Source organism: Cynocephalus volans, chromosome 12 (genome assembly GCF_027409185.1).
Source record: "Cynocephalus volans isolate mCynVol1 chromosome 12, mCynVol1.pri, whole genome shotgun sequence".
Taxonomy (NCBI): domain Eukaryota; kingdom Metazoa; phylum Chordata; class Mammalia; order Dermoptera; family Cynocephalidae; genus Cynocephalus; species Cynocephalus volans.
The window spans coordinates 9,201,875-9,224,142 of record NC_084471.1 but is presented as its reverse complement, the minus strand read 5'-3'; the positions used below and the strand labels follow the sequence as shown (position 1 = coordinate 9,224,142).

The following is a 22,268-nucleotide window of genomic DNA, read 5'->3' as shown; positions in this document are numbered from 1 at the left end:
GTTGTTGTCACACCCATCACCCCACTGTGCAGATAAGAAAACTGAGTGTCAGATTGGGGAAATAGCCTGTCTATGGTGTTACCTCTATTACATGGTGGAGCCAAAGTCAAGTCCGGTTTATCTGACTTCAGTGCTTCCCAGTGGTGTTCCAGCATTCTTGTGGGGTTCATCTAGACAGCACATTAGAATCATTTGGGAAGCTTTTGAAACAACCAGCCCCTGGGCCCCATTCCTAGGGATTCTGAATCAAGTGGTTTAGGCCTTGCTATTCAAAATGTGGTCCATGGACTGGCAGCATTGGCAGAATCTCAGACCCTACCCCTGTCTCCATCAATATGGGACCTTGTACAAGTACTTTTTCCACAGGAAACAATATTTGATTTATTCTTGGAGCTGTCAAGTCTATAGCTCGGTGGAAAAACAGTGGATTTTCCTTTAGGCTGCAAAATGCTTTTACCACCTTGCTCTTCACACGGAAGAAGAGCTAACATAGATGCTTGCATTGAGATAACTTGACAAAACAGTATTTTTTGCTATTTAGTTTTGCTTTAAACAATTAACAACAACAAAATGCCCTTTAAGGCAGTGGGAAGTTTTTTTTATTTGTTTATTTTGTCTTTTTGGCAGCTGCCCTGTGTGGGGATCTGAATTTGGTGTTAGAAGCTGTGCTCTAACAACACTGGGAGTTTTTTAGATTTTAATTTTATCAGTAAAATTAACACAAAATAAATATTTTTCCTTTGCTTATTTTTTTCTAATCCTGCATTAGTCAGAGAAGTCCAGTGACTTTAAGCATTTTCCAGATGAGTACAGACAGGGGTGGTTCTATCTTCATTGCTGTCACAGAGCAGTGGTTCTTAATGAGGTGGTTGGTTTTGTCCCCTGGGGGACATTTGGCAATGAGACATTCTTGGTTGTCATAACTCGTGGTGGGGAGAGGCCTCGTATACTATTAAACTTCCTACAATGCACAGGACAGTCCCACAGCAAAGAATCATCTGGCCCAAACTGTCAGCAGTGCCGTGGTTGAGAAACCCTGACATAGAGAAAGAAGGTGATGGTGAGGCTATTCTAAAAAGAATTCTATTGTAAAGAATTTTTTAGAAGGTCGGGGGATTTGCTGATGGACTCTTCCTTCACCCTGGGTCTGTGACAGAAAAGGTCTGATTCTCTTCTTGGGAACTGGGACTGTGTCATCCAGAGCAACGAGGGACAGATGAATATAGAGGACCCATTTTGCCATCCTCAGTTAATCCTCAGGGAAATGCGGTGATGAACCCAGCAGGCTTTGTTATACAGCTTCAGGCATTTGCTTGGGTTTTTAAGCCTGTGTGCTATTTTTCATCTTCCCTGGGGCCCAGAAAGAGGGGCTTTGCTCTGAGCAGAGAGTCACTGCTCGTACACCAACGTTAGAGGTGCTGCTGCAAATGGGGCAGGCCGTAGCTCAGGCTAGTGCTTTTTTTTTCGGGGGGGGGGGTTGGCTGGGGATCTGAACCCTTGACCTTGGTATTATAAGGCCCGCACTGTAATCAACTGAGCAACTGGCCAGCCCAATATTGCTATTTTTATTTTTTTAAAAAAAGATGACTGGTAAGGGGATCTTAACCCTTGGCTTGGTGTTGTCAGCACCACGCTCAGCCAGTGAGCGAACCAGCCATCCCTATATAGGATCTGAACCCGTGGCCTTGGTGTTATCAGCACCACACTCTCCCAAGTGAGCCACGGGCCAGCCCTTGCTATTTTTATTGAAGGTTCTCATGATGGCAGAACTGTAAGAGATTCTCAGAATCTCCAGTTGATCTGCTGTTGCCTGCAGAGCCAGAGCCTTAGGGAATTCTTACTTTCAAGGGCTTAGGTAAACTTGGGGTGAGGGACCGGAAGCTAGGGTGGCAGGGGGAAGTGTCCCTGCTTTTCCAGCAGAGGCATACTGGTAATTGGCAACACTTTGTGCTGGGCCCTGTTGTAAGTTTCCAGGTTTTGAGGCAGTTCAGGCTAACATAAAGAACACATCAGGCAGGAGAGCCACACTTCTGGCTCTTTGTGTTCTAGTTTTATGACCTGGGGCAGGTTACTTCACCTCTCTGTGCTTGTTTCCTCATCTGAGTAGTGAAGATAAAATGAGTTGTATACATGAAAGTGGTGACAGAAACCAGAGCAGTAGTGGCCTGTGGATGGGGTGGGCAGGAGGAAACTTTGAGGAGGTGGATATATTCAGTATCTTGATTGTGGTGCTGGTTTCACAGGTGTGTGCTATGTCAAACTTATCAGACTGTGTACTTTAAATATGCACAGTTTATTGTATGCCATTATACCTCAGTGTAGCATCTTAGAAACAAAGAAAGAACCGTATAAATGCTAGCTTTCCATTCTAGTCCAAGCCCTGGACTTTAGAGTTAGGGTGCTGAGCTCCCTGAGGAGGGTAGTTGCTTATCTGGTTACTCAGTGGGTTTAGTAATGGGTCAGGTCTAAATCCAGAGCTCCCGACTCCTGGTCTGACTCTTTTTTCTTAGGGTCAGACAATAGGGCATGACCTGTTGGGTGTAGGAGGAACTCTGCTCCTTCCTGGGAGGTCTCAAGATGGGGGCAACCAGGTCAGGTGGGCAGCAGCAGAGGGTCATTAGGGAGCTGTGAGGTGGGTGGAGGACTCCAGCTGAGTGGGAGGCTGGTGAGGAGGAGGCAGTTGATCCTGGTGGCAGGGACTGCACACAGAGCTCCCCCACCCACTGCAAGGGCCAGGCTTGGATTGCCGTTTTGGCCTTTATGAGGAAGGAAGGGTTGGGACCTCCAGGGAAATGGGGCTAGGAAGATTAGGACCAGTGAGAGGCTGGATGCAGTGACTGGGTGTCTCTTCTTGAGAACTGATCTCAAAGGGGTGAGAGCAAGTTGGGCAAATGGGAAAAGCTTTAGCATAATAGGGTAGTCAGGCATCCAACACCAGAGGTGGAAGGTTGGGGGAGATTGGGTGAAGGGGATGCTGGTACCGAACCCCTATGTCTTAGTGGGACTGAGGGCACAAGAGAGAAGTAGAGGATCCAAGGTGAGACTATAGCTGTGAACTTGGGCTGTTAACATCACTCTGCTGAGCCTGTTTCCTCTTGGTTGTTTTATTAACTGACAAGAACACAATGAGGATTAAGTAATGAGATATAGATGTTGTAGGTACTTATTAGATAATAGTGATTAATATGTTAGAAAAACAAATATTCTTTTAAAAATCCCAACCCTACCACTTCTTGTGATGTTGTCACTCACTTGTTCATCAAGTGATTGTGGAGCACCTAATGAGTGCCAGGCACCATGCCATGTGCTGGAGGTGCCATAGTGAGCAGGACTGACTTGTCCTCACCCAAGTGGAACTTGAAGTCTTGAGCAGAGGCTCCTTGCTTGCCATCCAGGTTGCCAGGTGCCCTGGGAGAGGCCGTGGGTGGGCAGGAGGTAGTGCAGTTGGTACCAGGCCACCCCTCCCTCTTCTTGCAGATTGAACCGGCCTCTGACCCTCTCAGAGAAGATCGTGTATGGACACCTGGATGACCCGGCCAACCAGGAGATTGAGCGGGGCAAGACATACCTGCGGCTGCGGCCCGACCGCGTGGCCATGCAGGATGCTACAGCCCAGATGGCCATGCTGCAGTTCATCAGCAGTGGGCTGCCCAAGGTGGCTGTGCCATCCACCATCCACTGTGACCATCTGATTGAGGCCCAGCTCGGGGGCGAGAAAGACCTGCGCCGAGCCAAGGTGAGCTGCAGACATGTGGGTGTGATGTGGGATGAAAGGCAAAGCCCTCACACAGGGGCAACCCAGGGCACTGCCTTCAAATCCCAACGGGCCTTTTGGTTTAGTCTGTTTATAAGACTTGTTTTTGCTCTTTCTAATTCTAAAACTACCATTTGCACATTGTGAAGATGCTAAAAAATATATATATAGAGAGAAAGCCTAAAGAAAATAAGAATCAGCCTTAATCTTACCCCACTGAAGCTCCTTTCTGTGTTATGGTTGGTGGCTCTGCAGAGGGCAGTTTAGTTTCCTTTCTGCCTGAGCAGAGAGGGGCTTGTCCCAGCACATCTGTGCCAGCATTGCATGTATGCTCACCCCTGCTCTCTTGTGACCCTCAGAGGACCCTGTCAGTGAGGTGGGCCAGATGGTGTCCCTGTGTGTAAACTGGAAGCAGCCAAAGCACCATGCAGTCAGGTCCCACAACTAATGAGGCTGTGATGAGGGCAAAACCTGGCCACAGCTCCCACTGTAACACTCTCTCTTACCCATTAACCACCTCTGGGGGCCTTTCTTCTGCTGTGAGTTTTGCTTAACTAGACAGAAGTGGCTGTATGCTATACAGAAGAGTTTTTTCCTTCAATTCCCCCACCCTTCTTTATGAAATCAAATTCCTGCTCCTTCTCCCAGGCTTGGCTGTGGTACCTTTGTGGGCGCCTGCTCTTGACAATAGCAAGACTCTCTCTCCCAGCTCTGGGCCTCCCTGCTCTCCACCCCCTGCAGTGGGAGTGAGCGCCCCTGATGGGGGGCGTTTGGCAGAGGCTGAATGCTGGCAGGGCTACAGCTGGCTGGGGCAGAGTGGGGCATGTGATTGAAAGTGCTCTGGCTCCCAGGGTCAGCACGCCTCAAAGAGCTTCACAGTCCCATGGGAAATCCTGAGGGCAGCTTTTCCATTCGAGTTCTTTCTTTTCACCCTGGCCCACTGTTTTGTGTCCTGGTTGCACAGCGGCTCTTTTCCACTCAGCTGAAAGGAGAGTCCTGCCTGCTGGTGGTTTCCATGCTAGCAGTATCGGGGAAGGTAATGTTACAGGAGTTCCTGTGATGCTGGGAGCTGCGCATGTCCAGGAACATGGGTCCTCTTCAGCCCTGGGGACAACTGCTCACAGTAGTACCGCTGCTTTCAGGGGCTGGCCCTCACCTTGCTTGGATTCAGAATCTACATTTTGGAGATGAGAGTCACAGAATAATAGGATTTCAGAGCTCATTCCCTCATTTATTCAACAAATTTGTTTTGTTTTGGGCGGCTGACCGGTATGGGGATCCAAACCCTTGACCTTGGTGTGTTACAAGGCGGCACTCTAACCAACTGAGCTAACCGGCCAGCCCCTATTCAACAAATGTTCATTGAACTTTTGTTTTATGCCAGGTACTGTGCTAGGTGCTGGGGTTCAGTGTGGAATAGACAGATGGGCTGTGTCTTCATGGATCTTAGAGTTTAGTAGGGAGATGGATGCTAAACTATCACAGAAATAGGTCATTACAAATTTGGATATGTGCTTGGAAGAGAAAGTAAAGGACTCTGTGAGTATGAGAAAGAGGTCTAATTTAGATCTGGGGGGGAAAGGGACAGCCTGTTTGAGGATGGAACATATAAGCTGAGATATGAAGAGGTAAGTTGATATTAACTGGAGGAAGAATATTCTAGGCAGAACCACACATGCAAAGACCCTGAGGCAGGAAGAAGCTAGATGCTTTTGTGGAATTGAAAGGAGGCCTATAGTGCTGGAGCTGTGTATGTGGAAGAGAAGGTGGTATGAGGTGGGTGGGGGCAGGCAAGACCTTGAGGGCTGTGGGAAGGGCCATGGGCACATCCTAGGAGTCATGGAAGGGGAAAGATATGGTCCATTTTCCATGTATTTGTAAAGAGTACTCTGGCTAGGGCCCAGAGAGGCTGAGTGACTTGTCCAGGGTCACACAGCCAGAAGGGCATCCAGGCTGAATTCAGGCTGAGACTTTGGGGCCACTCCCCCTCCCCATACTTCCACAAACACACATGCATGGGTGTCCAGACACATGGCCACAACCTCCTGCCCTCAACACCAATTTTTCAGGCAACTGATTTGTAAGGAAAAAGCCAGTATATTAATCATTAATTGGAAAGAAACTGCTCTGGGGACCCAAGTTCTTTGTCTGCCATTCTTTTACCTGGGGGAATCAAATAGGCCCTTAGAAGGATGCATGGCTGGTCCAGAGTTTAAATGAAGGGGATTGTGGGGTTTTGAGAGTATTTTATCTAGGGCCTGGGGGAGCTGACAGTGGGTCCCTTCTCTGCTGTGAAGCACGGCCCTCCCATGTCCAGAGGCTGGCAGGTCTCATTTCCTAGTTCTTCCTTTGGAACTCTGTAGAGTCCACAATGGTCCTGTGCCTTTTGTTACTGTTTTCAGTCTTACTTGTCCAGGGACAAGCCATGACTTCCATATGAACCCTGACCTCACATCAGCTGTGCTGTGGAACCTTCCCTGCCCTCTGAGGAAGCTGCCTTCAAATTGCAGGCAGATTGAGTGCAGCTCATCCCATCATTTTGTTTGGTTGAAATCCCATCATTTTGTTTGACCGCTTTATCAGGATAGTGCTCCATTTGACAGCCTTTCATTTGGGGCCCATCAAATATATTACCAAGTATTGAGCACCTACCACATGCCAGACACTGGCCTAGGTGCTCTCTCTAATGTAGTCTCATGTCCTCCTCCTTAGAAGGAGATAGCTTTATTGTGTATTAATATGTAACTCTTGTGTTCTGTGGTTGGACAGGCCTGGTTTTAAGTCCTGGCTCCTCTGTTTAATTCTGGGATCTCCAGCAAGTTATCCCACCTCTGAGCTTCTGTTTTGTATCTGTAAAATGGACTTGATGGCAGTAGCTTCCTCCTTCCCAGGTGTGTTGTGAGGATGTTTAGCATGGTGCCATTTCCACAGTGGACATTCAAGAAATGTCAGCTGGGATTAAACGTCAGCTCAGATGAGGCATCCGAAGCTCAAATGGAGAATCAACACCCCCTGGGAGCCATGGTGGGACCGGGATGTCCTCTGATTCCACTGCATCCTTCTATAATACTGCCCTCACCTCAGCACCCTGTCCTAGGCAGACAGCCCTGCCATGGCATGCGGCTTCATTGCTGGCCTGGGCTGGGGACTTGAGTGCCAGAGGAGCTCTTGGCCATTATTTAGCCCAGTTCCTTCTACAAATAAGGAAACAGACTCAGAGCAAAGTTTGGACTTGTTCTAGACCCACCTACCTGGCCAGGTGTCACAGAACTGGGGCTCTGCTCCCACGTCTTTCTCTCCGGGCCTGCCGGCTGAGACTGTGGCCAACATCCAAGCTGTTTTGGAATTATTTTTAGAAGGTCTCCAAGAAAGGGCCTGTCTTCACAGTGCCAGCATTTTGGAGTCATGTGGGAGGTGGGGTAGAGGAAGGAGGGCATGGCAGGGGTCACCTGAGACAGAAACTTTTACTAATGCTGTGGTTATTGTTTTTGTCTGAATAGGACATCAACCAGGAAGTATATAATTTCCTGGCTACTGCGGGTGCCAAGTATGGCGTGGGCTTCTGGAGGCCTGGATCTGGAATCATTCACCAGGTAAAGCAGGGCTCAGCTTGCCTTTCCAAGGGGCTGAGCCCAGGCTGCACATAGGTAACCGGAGAGCACCTTCCCAGGCCTGCAGGAGCAGGGGACTCGAGGCTCACGAGGGCTGAGGGGAAGCCAGGTGATACCTCAGCCTGCTCTTAGGCTCCTCCTCCTTTGTTTTCAAATTAATTTGCATCGTGTCAGGTTATACATTCTCATTCTCCACGTAAGAAATTAAAATAATCCTTTCTAACCACCCAGGTAAACTAAAACTTTAACATGTTTCTTTCTACACCTTCTTCTAAGCATGTACTCAAGCATCTATATTCCTGTAAACTATACTATAGAACATTGTATTATTTTCTGTGTTGTCTTTTTCCACAAGTGTTATTATTAACACTTATTGCATGATAGCTGACATCTCGTGAGCACATACTATGTGTCAGGTACTAGACCTAGCACTTTAAAGATATTAACTTATTCATTGCCCATTATAACCCCATGAGGTAGGTAGTTTTATTGTCCACACCTTACAGATGAGGAAATTGAGACATAGAGAAGTTAATGTAACAGAAGGCAACAGAACCTCAGACTTTGGCTCATTTCCCACTCCTCGGATTCTTTTTGGCCCTTTCGTGATATCCTGTAGGATGGAGGTACCATGGATCACGTGGCCGTGTCAGCCAGGGGTCCTTCTCTGGGGTATCTCCAAGGATGGCTTTTCTTTTAATAGACAGTTTTGTCTCTGTAAATGTAAGTGTGGGTGTGTGTGTTTCTGGGGAAGTAAGTATGAAACCTGCCTCTTTGCACCTTTCTAAGGTGACCCTTCTCCCCACCTCCCTCCTGGGCCTCTTCAAGATGAGCTGAGTCAGACTGTAACCCAACCCTTTGTGAGCTCCCAGCACTGCCCCACTCTGAAACAAGAGCCAACAGCAGGTCACTACTCTATATTTTCAAACTATCACCCTTGGAAGGGGCTGCCTGGAAGTGGCAGTCACATCAGCCTGTGGGGACCAGAAAGCCTCTCTCTGCAGCAGGGTTAGGGAGTCAGGTGGACCCAGCCTTGGCCTTCTTTTATGCAGGACACCCCAATCCAGGTGTCTCCCATTCTATCTCAGTACAAATGCCCAGGCCTTTTTGGCAGCTCCTGGGCCAAAGTTTGGGCCTATAAGAGATGGCATCTCACACCTGCCACTGGCCACCTGCTAGGTGTACAGCCTGATGTATTTGTTCCTTTAAAAGGAAAATCCCAGAGACCTTGTGAGTACTGTGCAGCTTTACTTTTCTCTCCCTCTTGACATCAGGCCATCAACAGCTGTAATCCACTGCATCCAAACCAGACCTTAACCTCCTTGCCTCCACTTCAAATGCCCTGTCCCTGGTTGGCCTGGCAGATCCTCCTCCTTCACATCTCAGCTTTCTGATTTCCTCTGTGAAGCCTCCCTGCCCCTCCCCGTGCCCAGTATCAGAGCTCCCTTGTGTGATCCTCTATGGGACCCCTTCACCTTGTGTTCCCAGTGTGTACTCTGCGGGGACAAGGACTGTGACTTATTCTTTCCTGTCTAGCTCTGAGCCTGGGGCCAAGTTGGTTTAGAATAGTATTTGTGTGTGGTGTATGGATGGACGGCTGAATTTCCACTTTTATGTTTTAGATGTTAGTCCAGCCTAAAGTACACCTCCCCCACCCTCGTCCCCATCTGCCCAGCCATATCCACAGACCAGAGAGGTCACTGTCACAACCAGCTTCCTGGTGATACTTTCTGCAGTCCTCGGGTCTGCGTTGACCTCTCTCTTTTGGATGTGGATCACGTTTGTGTCTGCACCATGTAGACCGTCCTGAATTCTGTGTCCAGTCCTCATGGATCAGACATTTATAACTTTGAGGAGCTTTAAGGATTAACTAGTCTTAAATCTTTGTACATGGCTGAGGCAAGGGCGGGCCAGAGAAACAAAAGGTTAAGCAGCGTTGGCCTGTTCTTCCTAGCCAGCTACCACACTCCTGGGGAGGGAGCCAGGTCTTCTGACTTTGTGTATCCCCAAGAGGTGAGACCCCTTGTTCTTGCTGAGTCTGCTAGGCAGATGCCTGACCTGAGGCAGAGGCCTTGGGGCTTCTCTGTTGCTCCAGAGAGCTGCCCACCCCTCACCCGGTCCTCTGGTCACATCCCTGATCTCCTTTTCCTTCCCAGCATCCGTGGGTGGGGGCATAATTCCACCAGACAGATGAGCAACAGAACCTCAGATGAAAGATATTGCTGCAAAATAATAAATAAAAGTATTGCCTCTCCCAGGCACTATTACATGCTTAATATACGTGATCTCATGTAGTCATCGCAATGATCCAGTGAGGTGAGCACTATTTCCAGCTGCTTCTTACAGAAGAGGAAACTGAGGCTTGCAGAGATGAAGTGACTTGCCCAAGGTCCCACAACTACTAGTAGGTGGTGTGGCCAGAATTCAGACCCAGGGTGCAGGTTGTTGCCCTAGGGCCTTCCCAGTAGTGTCTTGCAGCCTCAGAGTGTCCAGCACCTGAGAGGTGCCTAGGTGGTGGGCAGGGCCACACTTGGTGCTGACCCTGGACCTCTACTGCCTTTCTCCTCAAATGTTTTGGGGAAAACGCTCGCCCCCTGGGCCTTCCCAGCTAGGAGGAGAGCCTCGATGAAGGGAACGCTGTGAAATAGGACAGGTGTGGGGCAAGTTGTCATCTTTTCTTGAGCCAGTCACTTCAATTCTCAGAGCCACCTCCAGGATACTGAAGTTGGGAAGGTGTCACCTGTATTTCTTTACAGTTGAGGAGTAGAAAATCTCATGCTTTTGTGCTCCCAGTGGGTCCCCAGTACTTCGTCCTTAGGTGTGTCGTAGGGACTGGAGCCAGTTTATAAGAACTGTCCATCCTGACAAAGCCAGATAGACACACTCCACACCCTGGACCACTGGAGAATGTCAGCAGTAGCATCTTTCAGCAGTTACACTTGTCACTGGGCCCATCACAAGAAACACTCTTATAATGCCAATTTATCTGGTTCTTGCCCCATGCTTGGGTTAAGATGGTGTGAGTGTTTTTGTTACTATGCTGCAAATGAGGAAACTCAGGCACAGGAGGCATTTACAGGCCCAAGCCAGACAGCAGCAACCATCATGTAGCCCAGGCCACCTGCCTCCTCCGACTGGCTCTTCCTGGCCACGCTGGAGATGGCCTGTATTAAATAGGGCTACCCCCACTGATCCCATTCTGGAGGAGTGGCTGGGCATGGCCAGGTGACCAGTGTTAGTGGGGGCAGTTTTATAAACCCCTATTGGGTTCTATCTCCATTCTTTGCTAAGGGGTTCTAAGCTTATGATCTTGGATTCTTTTTCAGATCATTCTGGAAAACTATGCATACCCTGGTGTTCTTCTGATTGGCACTGACTCCCACACTCCCAATGGTGGTGGCGTGGGGGGCATCTGCATTGGAGTTGGGGGTGCTGATGCAGTGGATGTCATGGCTGGGATCCCCTGGGAACTGAAGTGCCCCAAGGTGAGGGGTAGGGAAGGACTCACTCTGGGCTGGCTGCAGGTGGTGGGTGGTAGGGAAGGATGGGAGACTGTGGGACCCAGAAGGATGAGGGAATAGGTCAGACTCAAATGTTTTTGGAGGGGACAGGGGTAAATAAGCAGAAATGGTATTATAACACCAAGGTCAAGGGTTTGGATCCCCATACCAGCCAGCTGCCAAAAAGAAAAAATAATAAGCAGAAACGTGAATGCCAGCAGGTCGACTCCTTGACATCCTGGTGGGACATGGCCACAAGCCACGCAGGACCTATAATTGCCCTCTCATCCTGTCTCCTATTCAGGTGATTGGTGTGAAGCTGACAGGCTCCCTCTCTGGTTGGACCTCACCCAAAGATGTGATCCTGAAGGTGGCAGGCATCCTCACGGTGAAAGGTGGCACAGGCGCTATTGTGGAATACCATGGGCCCGGTGTAGACTCCATCTCCTGCACTGGTGAGGAAGGCAGCTGCATGACGTGGCCCTCGCCCTGCACTGGGCCTACTGGGACCTCCAGTTGAGCAGCAGGAAGTGCAGTGAAAGGACTTCCCCTGAGAGTCTGTCCAGTCAGTGTGCGGTCTTGCGATAGACACTTAAGAGGTAGAGGTGAGACTGGAGACAACCCTAGGATTGTCTAGTCCAGGCCCCTCGTTAAACAGATGAAGAGATTGAGACCCCCCTCGAGGAGTCAGGTAACTTCCCTATGGTCACACACAGGGGACCGAGCCAACTTCTGCTGCTGGGCCCTGGCCATAGCACAGGGCTGCCTTGGGTGAAGTGGAAGAATTCCAGAGAGGTCAGGGGTAGTGGTGGGAATGGGCAATCAGAGCCAGGCCTTCATGCACAAAGCAGCTGCAGTCCCACATCTTCCGTTGGCTGGAGTTTGAGCCTTGCTCACTTCCCTGGGATTAGAAGAGTATTGCCTGTTAGTCTTCAGGACCAGGTAGGAGCCAGCCTCTTCCTACCTATCTGTCCTGGTGTCCTGGCCTCAATGCCCAGACCCTCAGAAATCCAGGGAAACTTGGAGCAAGCCTTCGAGATTATCCATCCATGCTTCTCAGCTGCCTGCCTCATCTCCACAGCAGCCCCATAGAACTGCTGTACCCCTCCAGGGATGGGGGCTAACTCTTACTGCCATGGGACAGCTCAGTTGGGAAGTTGATAACAGGCCCATACCTGTGTCCCAGCAGCCTCTTGAGGGAGGTGTTCTCACAGCGGTCAGGATATCAGTGAGACTCACTAGTTTGGTATGATGCTCTGTAGTCCAGACAGTGGATGTCATTCTAATCTTACTGCTGTAAAACCTGAGCCCCAGAAAAATATCCACATAGCACCATGGTGTGGCTGAAAGAGGATAGTATACCAGCCAGACAGACCTAGACCTGAGTGTCAGCACCTACATTTATTTGCTTTATGGCATGACCTTGGACCTCTCTGAGTGAGTTCCCTCACCTGCAAAGCAGTAACAACCTGGTGGTGCCTGGCCAGCTCAGCCTATGGGGCAGGGTGGCCCTCTGGTCTGCCCAGCAAGACAGCAAGGCCCAGAACTAGAACTCAGCTTGTGGAAGCTGAATCTTGTGTCCTCTTCACTCTACCCAGTGGCCATTCTGAGAGCTGGAACACTGAGTGCTGGCCCCCGTGGCCTCCCTTCACTGGCCTTGGTTTTAACCCTGGGCCTAAGGGATGAGTCCACTGCCACCAGGTGGCCCTGTGAGTGAGGGAGACATGATGAAGCTCCCTGGGGTGGAGATGTGTGTGCAGGTGTGTGGGAGCCACGGCCAGCTGTTCAGCCTGCCCCACGGGCTCTGTTTCTCCACAGGCATGGCGACAATCTGCAACATGGGTGCAGAAATCGGGGCCACCACCTCAGTGTTCCCTTACAACCACAGAATGAAGAAATACCTGAGCAAGACTGGTCGGGCAGGTGAGCTGGAGGGGGAGGGTGGTGTGGGCAGAATAGTCATTTTGCATACTCCTCCCCAGGAAACAGAGCTGCCCCTCCCCTTAGGGCATGGGTCCTTAACCTGGTATCAGACTGGCTTCAGAGACTCCCAGAAGCCCCTAAAAGTGTATGAAAGGTTAGGTGTCTGTTATTGTTTCTGAGTAGGGTGTCAATAGCTCTCTTAAGCTTTTTTTTTTTTTTTTTTTTTTAAAGATGACCAGTAAGGGGATCTGAACCCTTGGCTTGGTTTTGTCAGCACCACGCTCTCCCAAGTGAGCTAACCAGCCATCCCTACATAGGGATCCGAACCCATGGCCTTGGTGTTAGCACCTCATTCTCCCAAGTGAGCCACAGGCCAGCCCTCATCTCTCTCTTAAGCTTTTGAAGGGCAGGGCATCTAAGTCTGAGATACCCCTGCCTCACCTGGAAAGGTGGCTGAATACCTGTTTTCTTGGCCTGGTCCCTGGTGCCCCCTACTGGAAGCTCTGGAAATGACATGGGTCTCTCCCGTTTGTGATTCCTGCCATTGCAGGGGGAGGGAGAAAACCATTCAGAAAAATAACTACCTTCCCAACCTCCTCCTCTCCCCCAACTTCCCTGAGGGTCTAGCTTGCCTTCTTTGAAGCTTAGAGGAGGAAGTGGGGTGCTGGAGCCAGGCTAGGGGGTGTGGGGAGGGCTCCTCAGTTTTTTGCTTCTAAGCTCTAGGCACATGAGTCCCACCTGGAAGGCCCTTCCCTCCCTTTCTTTATTGAGTGACTTCTCCTCCTCCACCACTCAGCTCTTCATTTCCTGGAAGCCTTCCCCGACTCTCAACCTCAGCCAGTGCCTCTTCTCTGTGTCCCTGTGTGTGTCTCTGTTGTATGATATTGTAACCTTCAGCTCACTGACAGCTCCATAAGGGCAGGGACAGTGTCTTGTGCTGTTTGCTTTGTTCCTTTGTTGGGCCAGTCAGTGCCCAGGGCCTAGTGTTTGGTGGGTGCCAGGTAACTATGACTCGGATGGATGGATGGATGAAATCTCAAGACCAATTTCTGTTTCCCGAGCTTCAATACTTCCCTTGTTGATTTCAGACATTGCCAGTCTAGCTGATGAATTCAAGGATTACTTGGTACCTGACCCTGGCTGCCATTATGACCAAGTGATTGAAATTAATCTCAATGAGGTAAGGAAGGAAATTGGGTTCAAGGAATTTTTGAGGGTGGGGATACTGCTTTCTTGGCACTGAAGGGGCCAGGGCAGGTCCTGCCTGCATACCTGGCAGGGCTCCTGGGCCCTTGGGTCCCCAATGCCCCTGCAAACTGTTGCCTAATCAGGCTGAATGGGGGGTGGGGTGGGAGGAGGGAGATGTTGCCATGAAGAGAGCAGAGGTGGCTGTGGCTGGTGAATCAGAAACTGGGGTTAGTTTGCCCCACCTCAGCTTTAGCAGAAACCAAGATTTTGCCCTCCAGGGTTTGGCACCCTGAGACCTACAGGCCAAAGCAAGTATTGGGAGAGCCAGGAGAAAGGCAGTCTGGACAAACAGAAACCGGTCGTCATGAGTTCAGTCCCAGCTCTGCTCTGTGACATACATTAGGCCATGTGACCTTGGGCAGTTACTTAACCTCTGTGGGCCTCACTTCATCATGTGTAAAACCTAACGCAGGCGTGAGAGTTAAATGAGTTAATTCATGTAATAACAATCACTCATTTATTGAGTGTTTACTGTGTGCCAGGCACTTGGCTAAATGCTTCACATTTATTAGTGTATTATTATCGCATGTAAAACGTCTGGTTAAGTCCATTTTGTCATAAGATTCCAAAGCAACATAGTATGGGAGATAATGGACTTATGAAGCAGACAACCTTGATTCATTACATGCCTCTGCCACCTTCTAGCTATGTGACCTTGAAAGTAAGGCAGGTCACCTCAGTTCCTTCATCGCAGAGTAGAGATAAGACCAGCCTTGGAGGGCTGGAGGAGCTGGCGTGTGTGCCGTGCTGACTGCTCAGGTGTTTCCTGTGATGAGGTTTGGCCATAAGAACAGCACTTGGCCTCTCTCTGCAGGGACCTGATGAGGCTGTGGAAAGAGGCTGTCCACACCCCAAGATTTGTTCCTTCCTCTCTGTCTCTTTTCCTGGGGTCTTCGTTTCTTTAGCTGAAGCCGCACATCAATGGACCCTTCAGCCCTGACTTGGCTCACCCTGTGGCCGAAGTGGGCACTGTGGCGGAGAAGGAAGGATGGCCTCTGGACATCCGAGTGGGTGAGCACCTTCCAGCCTGTCGGTCTCAGGGCCAGTGGCTGTGTCCAGGGCTGCAGGCAGTCGCCTGTGCTTACTGTGTGGCGCTTCCTAGAGCAGGCACTTTCTGAAGTTGGGTTATCATTAAAAAATTTACTTTTTCCTGGTATAAAGAAAAATATGCTCATTGTAGATAATATTTACTAACAAGAATAACACCCCTAATCTCAACCCCCACCGAAAAAAGCTCTAGGAGCTCTTTGAGGGGTATGCTGTGTTTCTCTGTACATGCACATATTTATGTGTATGTATTTCTCTGTCTTACAAGCATTTAATCATCTCAACCATGCTGCTTTATTTCCTTTATGTGCTAGACATATGTGGACATACTGGTACGTCAGTGTCATTGGTATGTTTTGCTGTCATGAGGTCATACAATGCGGCTGAGAAGTGTGTCTCCCCTGGGCCAGATGATCTGGGTTTGAATCCTGGCTCTGCCACTTAACAGCTGGCTGACCCTGAGACAGCTCCTTCACCCTCTGTGCCTGGGTTCCCTATCTGTAAAACAAGAGTGATAGTTGGACTTCCCTTTAAAGTTGTGGGGAGGAATGATGACTGAATATGTGAAAAGAGCTTTCTACAGTGTCTGGCATAAAGTAAGTGCTATATAATGTGTTCACGCTTATTAGTTGAAGTAAATTTTTAAAACTCTTTGGTTTAATAATTAGGAAGTAAGTTGCTGAATTGATAAGAGAGACTGTCTTGATCTGTAGACAGTCTGTGTTGTTCAGTTTTTCATTCAGTTTTTATCGACTTTTTGAATAACTGATAAAATAAACAAACTAATTAATTAATTAATTAAAAAAAAAAAAAGACCGGTGAGGGGATCTTAACCCTTGACTTGGTGTTGTCAGCACCACACTCTCCCAAGTGAGCTAACCGGCCATCCCTATATAGGGATCCGAACCCGTGGCCTTTGTGTTATCAGCACCACACTCTCCCAAGTGAGCCACAGACCAGCCCTGTGATAAACTTTTCAAAAAGAACTTTCAGGGCCAGCCCTTAGCTCACTTGGGAGTGTGGTGCTGACACCACCAAGTCAAGGGTTAAGATACCCTTACCGGTCATCTTTAAAAAAAAAAAAAAAAAAGAATTTTCATTATTACCCTGATTATAAAGCAACTTATAAAAAATATTGGAAAGTACAAAAGAAAATTAGCATCTCCTACCAGTCCCCACCCAGCAACGATCACTGTAAATATGTTAGTATAAGCCCTCTGATACGCATACACATGCACACGATATTACTGTAAAAATGGGTTATACTACTAACCTGTGTTAAGTGTCATGGTCAATGGTTACAGTGTCTTTTCTCAAATGACTATCTCATGAGAAGCCTGTCCTTTCTTGTTTGATATTTGGATCGTTTCCAATTTGTCTGTTAAAAACAGTCTCTGGCCTGGCTCAGCCCAGTTGGTGAACTGTTTTGACCAGGTCTGGATAGTTTGAGGACAGGTGGAGACCTCTGGTCACTGTTTCCTCCTAATCCCTGACCCCACCACCCTCAATGCACCAGGTCTGATTGGCAGCTGCACCAATTCGAGCTATGAGGACATGGGACGCTCGGCTGCTGTGGCCAAGCAGGCACTGGCACACGGACTCAAGTGCAAGTCACAGTTCACCATCACACCGGGCTCCGAGCAGATCCGTGCCACCATTGAGCGGGATGGCTACGTGAGTGCCCACGTGCCCCTGCTCCTTGCCCCCACTCCCCAGCAGATGAGTAATGTGGATTCAGGATGGGACAAGCCACAGCATTGGGCAGGGGCTGGTCAGGTCCCATCAGCAACTTGCCTGCCACTGACAGTTCCCTGTCCTCCTCTCCCTGCAGGCACAGATCCTGAGGGATGTGGGCGGCATCGTCCTGGCCAATGCCTGTGGCCCCTGCATTGGCCAGTGGGACAGGTGAGAGGCCCATCTTTGATAGGACAACCCCTTGTGTACTGGGGTACAGAGCCCCAGAAATTGAAGGGAGACATTACTGAGGTGGAGAAAATCGACTCAAGACCCAGGGCCTGTTGTACATTAGAAAACTTTGCCAGACATAATTGGCAGTAAAGAGCAAGAGCCCTGCCAAGGCACCAAGTGGCCACTTGGCTGAAGCCTGGGCTGGCAGGAAGAAGCCAGCAAGGCCTCATCCTAACAGAACACAGCCGGGAGCCCCGACAGAGCCATTTAAGAGGAGGCAGTGGCCCCAGCTTGGGAAACTCAGGCCTTGATCTGGGCCATCTGTGTCTTACATGTGGTCTCAGGCAAGGCCCAGTGATCCTGAGGTTCCCTCCTGTTATGTATGCGAGAGTCCCAGGGAGGAGGCAACCTTTTCAGGGTCTTCCCATTTCCCCCTCCTCTATTATGAGCCAGGCAATGTGCTGTAGGAACCGGCCTATCAGGCTTCATGTGACAAGGCCAGATATCCCTTACCCTGTCCCCTCTGACCTCGCAGAAAGGACATCAAGAAGGGGGAGAAGAACACAATCGTCACCTCCTACAACAGGAACTTCACGGGCCGCAATGATGCAAACCCTGAGACTCATGCCTTTGTCACATCCCCGGAGGTGAGACTGCCCAGCCAAGCTAGCCTGAGAGCCCTGCTCCTGGCAGGTCAGAGGGGAGACAGGGCCGGGGGCAAGAGCAGCCGAGCTCACAGGGATGCTGAGGGAGGGTTGGCATTGTGGGGCAAGGGATTATCCAAGTGGAAACCAAGAGCCAGGGGCCTTCCCAGCCCCATAGCATCATGGTCCCTTGGCACTTACTGCCTGGCTCTCCTCCTGTCGCAAGATTGTGAGATATTTATTTTGTGCAGTTAGTGGTTATGAGCATGGAATTTGGAATCTCACTGCCTGGGCCAAATCCCTGCCCTGCCTCTAACCAGCTGTGTGAGCTTGGCCAAGTCACTTGCCTTCTCTGTGCCCCAGTAGTCCTGTCAGCACTGTATGCGAAGACAGCTTTCAGTTTCTGATCCAAAGTAAGAGTTAAAAAAAAGTGAGGCTGGCTGGCTAGCTCAGTCGATTAGACCGTGGTGCTGGTAACGCCAAGGTCCAGGGTTTGATTCCCGTACGATTCTTGTACCTGCCAGCCTCCAGAAAAAAAAGTTAGGCCTCGCTGCTGCTTGTGGGCGCTGAGTGAGCTGGAGAGCCCAGGAGCTTGGTGGGTGTTCATCCTCAGCCATCACTGGCACATGGCCAGTGTCCCTTGACTTGCTTGTTTATAAGTGTTCCAGAAACTCTTTTGCTTGCTAAAGAAGTGAAGGAATGGCCCTTTCCATGTTTCCAGCATGCTGCCCACTTAGGAACATTTTTATCTCAGCAGCGTTTCTATGCCAGGGCCTGTGCCTGCTCCGGCCAGGAGTGCATGTAACAGAGGTGACCCAGCTCTGAGGAGAGTGCCAGGCTCCAGGCTCCAGGCCCCAGTGGGAGTGGTAGAGGCCAGGTAGCCCTTGGGTTCCTGAGTCCTCTGCAGGACTCTGGAACATGGAAATTTCCTGGGTTCCATTCTCAGTTTTGGTCCAAGCTTCTGCTGAGGTGGAGAAAATAGGAGTGGCATTTGGTTCTAACCAACAAACCGGCCACCTCCATTTCAGATTGTCACAGCCTTGGCCATTGCGGGAACCCTCAAGTTCAATCCGGAGAGTGACTTCCTGACAGGCAAAGATGGCAAGAAGTTCAAGCTGGAGGCTCCAGATGCAGATGAGCTTCCCCAAGCGGTGAGCAGGCGCTGCCACCCTCTGCTGTTAATCACCACCGGTCTGCCTCGGCCTGGATGCCTCAGGGTCACTGCCAGTTGCTGTGTGGTATTTCCTTCCCAACATCCCAGCACCTGGGTCTGGCCTCTCCTGGGCAGGCAGGGATCATTAACAAGATCAAAGCAGCTATATTCCCTGGGGGAGAGAGGCCCAGGCCCTGGGGGAGCTTGCCTTCTATGAGAACCCATTCATGTGGGGACTGAGGATTTGGCACCCAACACGTCCCCATCCCCTGCTGCAGGAGTTTGACCCGGGGCAGGACACCTACCAGCACCCACCCAAGGACAGCAGTGGGCAGCGGGTGGACGTGAGCCCCACCAGCCAGCGCCTGCAGTTGCTGGAGCCTTTCGACAAGTGGGATGGCAAAGACCTGGAGGACTTGCAGATCCTCATCAAGGTCAGCAGCAGAGGTGGGGGAGGCAGGAAAAGAGGCTTGGCTGCATAGAGGAGAGGGCATCACAGACTGCTGTTGCCTGTCTCCACAGTCCAGCTGGGTGGAGCTGGATCTGGCCAGCTGCTGTCTGGGCGCTCAGCCACCTGGCAGCAGCTGGTGAGAGCCACCTCTAGCACATACAGACAGGAGAATGCAGCAGAGGCAAGGCAAGAAGGTCACGTGAGACTCTGCACAGCAGGTTTCCACACCTCTGGCTTGACCACACAGGCTCCTGAAGCCATTGATTCTTCCTGCCCCCCAAGTGGGGCATTAGTGGGAGCTGAGCAAACACAAGCCTTTGTGGTGTGGCCAGAGGCCTCAGAGCCATGTCAGACGTTAATTTATGCTGTTTACTAAGGGGTCTCCAGGCACTTCTGTGATACAGTTAGTATTAAGCCCATGTGACAGATGAGACTGATCAGTCACCATCCAGGCCCAGACATATCCAGGGCCCTTTTGTCTGCGTCTGCATGAAGTCTGTGGCTGATCCAGCCTGGGCATCACTTAGCTGGGGCCTAGGCCTGAAGGGTGGGCAAACCAATGTCCCTGTCCTCCCTGTCAGCCTGTGCCTCCTTTGAGTGGCCTGTCCAATGAGGAAGTATCCTGTCCTGGAGACTGAGCAGCCTGGGGCCTCTGAGGGGTGGGTGATAGCCTTGCCTGTGCCCACTTGGCCTGAGTGCAGCAGCGTCGGGACCACAGACCACGTGTCCACAGCCTGACCTGCTTCTCTCATTGCCCCTCCTATGTCCTGGGTGCTGGGGCCTCTGGAAGGCTTCTCCTTTCATCCACCATTCAAGGGCCACACCCTACCTCTCTCCTCTCTGCGCACCCCCCAAGGTTAAAGGGAAGTGCACCACTGACCACATATCAGCTGCTGGCCCCTGGCTCAAGTTCCGTGGGCACCTAGACAACATCTCCAACAACCTGCTCATTGGTGCCATCAACATCGAAAATGGCAAGGCCAACTCCGTGCGCAATGCCATCACCCAGGAGTTTGGCCCTGTCCCTGACACCGCCCGCTACTACAAGGTAGGTCAGCAGTGATGGGGAGCAGTGCTGACGCCGCTCTCCCGAGGGCCTGGAGGGCAGGCACGGGGAGGACATGAGGGGAGTGGGAGCTGGGGGGGAGGCCGACCAAGCCCAGAGGGAATTGTCCTCCAGAAGGAAGGAGGAAAGGAAAGGCCTTCAGCTGCTCTCTTGTGGCAGAGAAAGAATGAAGCACAGCTCAGGTGGGTGGAGCCGGGGCGTGCACCCAGGAGGCACTGCCCAGGAGCAGTTATAGAAGCTCTCAGGAGGTGTTTGGCCCCAGACCCAAGAAGAGGGTTGAAGGACATCTTGTAAGCAAGGAAGAGGGACTGGCTCAGGCAGAGGCTAACAGGCTCAGAGAAGAAAAGGGCCACACAAGGCCACACACACGAGCAGGCAGAGGGGGTCTGAGGCCAGGAGCTGGAGCTGGGGGTGGGGGGAAGATCGGGGGACAAGGCTGGGGAAGCAGAGGTGCCACCAGGGGCCAGAACTATTCCCTTTTTCTGCTTTGAAAAACAGAGAACCAGGGCTGAACCTGAGTCCTAGTGTATCAGGGTGAGGGTCATCTGGCACCCCCTCGTGGCTTGGCAGGGTGCTCCAGGGAAGGTGTACTCCCCAACCAGGAGCCCATACCACTGGCTCTGCAGTGACTGCTGTCCCTATGCTGTGGGGGCAGTCCCGTACCTCTTGCCTCCACCACATGCTGCTCTGGGCTGTGGTCCTGCACTGTGGCCCTCACACACCCCTGCCTCCTGTGGAACACTGACGGGTGGCATGGCAGGCACGCAGGGCTGGGTCTGACCCACCTCTGTCCCTTCAGGGCCTAGTTTGGGCCTGATTCACCCGATTTCACCCGCCCTTGGGCAGGTGAGGAAGGGCGTCTCCAGCCCCAACCCCTGAGCCTGAGTGTGCGCAGGGGCAGTGGGGGACAGGGCCCACCTCTGCCTCATAACCTCACCCCTGCTTGCCTGACAGAAACACGGCATCAGGTGGGTGGTGATTGGAGATGAGAACTACGGCGAGGGCTCGAGCCGGGAGCACGCAGCATTGGAGCCTCGCCACCTAGGGGGCCGGGCCATCATCACCAAGAGCTTTGCCAGGATCCACGGTGAGCTACAGCTCATGCCCAGCCCATCTGCTTCCTCTCACCAACAGCCCAAAGTCACCCACCCCACCAGTGACCTGGTTGGGCCTGGAGCTATATGCCTGGCCCCCAGGCTGTGCCCACGGCTCCTGAGTCCCCCACAGCCCACCGGCTGTCAGCCCCTGCCCCATCTCGGGTCTGCCCTGCACGAGTGTGATGCCCACAGCCCCCATCCCACAAGCACGTCCTGCTGCCCAACTTGTAGACCTGAGCGGCTGAGATCCAGTACACAGCCCAAGGGTTTTTCCTGATTGTGGGTGTGGCTATCAGGAAGGCCACACAGACACATCAGCGCCAGTGCACACTTGTTTTGGTGCCTCAGGGAAGGGAGCACCTGCTGGGAGTGGAGCAGATCTGGGCCTTGTCACTGCCCCAGGATTGTCCCAGGTGTAAGGACTAGGGGTGTGTCCCAGAGGACTTAGAAAAGGAAGCTCTCTGGGCTGGTGAGCTTCCCCGTGCAGAGGAGGGGGCACTGGCCTCCCGTTGACTGAATGTGCCCTCTGCCTTCCAGAAACCAACCTGAAGAAGCAGGGCCTGCTGCCCCTCACCTTCGCTGACCCAGCCGACTACAACAAGATTCACCCCGTGGACAAGCTGACCATTCAGGGCCTGAAGGATTTTGCCCCTGGCAAGGTCAGAGGAGGGCAGCAGGCCAAGGCCCTCCTGAGGGGTGGGGGGGCAGCCACCTTGCCCCAACTGCTGCTCTTCCCATAAACCTTTGTTCCAGCTGGAAGGGCCCTTAAATTCTCCAGGCAACCCCCCTAGGGGGGAAGGGAATTTTCCTTCCACTCCTAACTCCCCACTCAGCCCAGGCTAGGCACACAGACCCTCCCCACACAG

The 22,268-nt window shown here is 51.4% G+C and overlaps 1 protein-coding gene across 1 annotated transcript in view; it reads left to right on the top strand.

The window, feature by feature from the left end:
• Positions 1 to 22,268, top strand: part of ACO2 (aconitase 2) — a 51,856-nt gene that overhangs the window by 28,858 nt on the left and 730 nt on the right. Inside the window, exons 3-17 of the mRNA XM_063074654.1 lie at positions 3,478 to 3,736; positions 7,255 to 7,347; positions 10,692 to 10,850; positions 11,170 to 11,320; positions 12,684 to 12,788; positions 13,877 to 13,968; positions 14,942 to 15,047; positions 16,600 to 16,757; positions 16,915 to 16,988; positions 17,527 to 17,638; positions 18,664 to 18,786; positions 19,067 to 19,222; positions 20,096 to 20,287; positions 21,260 to 21,392; positions 21,940 to 22,061. Coding sequence (XP_062930724.1) covers positions 3,478 to 3,736; positions 7,255 to 7,347; positions 10,692 to 10,850; positions 11,170 to 11,320; positions 12,684 to 12,788; positions 13,877 to 13,968; positions 14,942 to 15,047; positions 16,600 to 16,757; positions 16,915 to 16,988; positions 17,527 to 17,638; positions 18,664 to 18,786; positions 19,067 to 19,222; positions 20,096 to 20,287; positions 21,260 to 21,392; positions 21,940 to 22,061 — 2,035 coding nt within the window. The remainder of the gene's footprint in view (positions 1 to 3,477; positions 3,737 to 7,254; positions 7,348 to 10,691; positions 10,851 to 11,169; positions 11,321 to 12,683; positions 12,789 to 13,876; positions 13,969 to 14,941; positions 15,048 to 16,599; positions 16,758 to 16,914; positions 16,989 to 17,526; positions 17,639 to 18,663; positions 18,787 to 19,066; positions 19,223 to 20,095; positions 20,288 to 21,259; positions 21,393 to 21,939; positions 22,062 to 22,268) is intronic.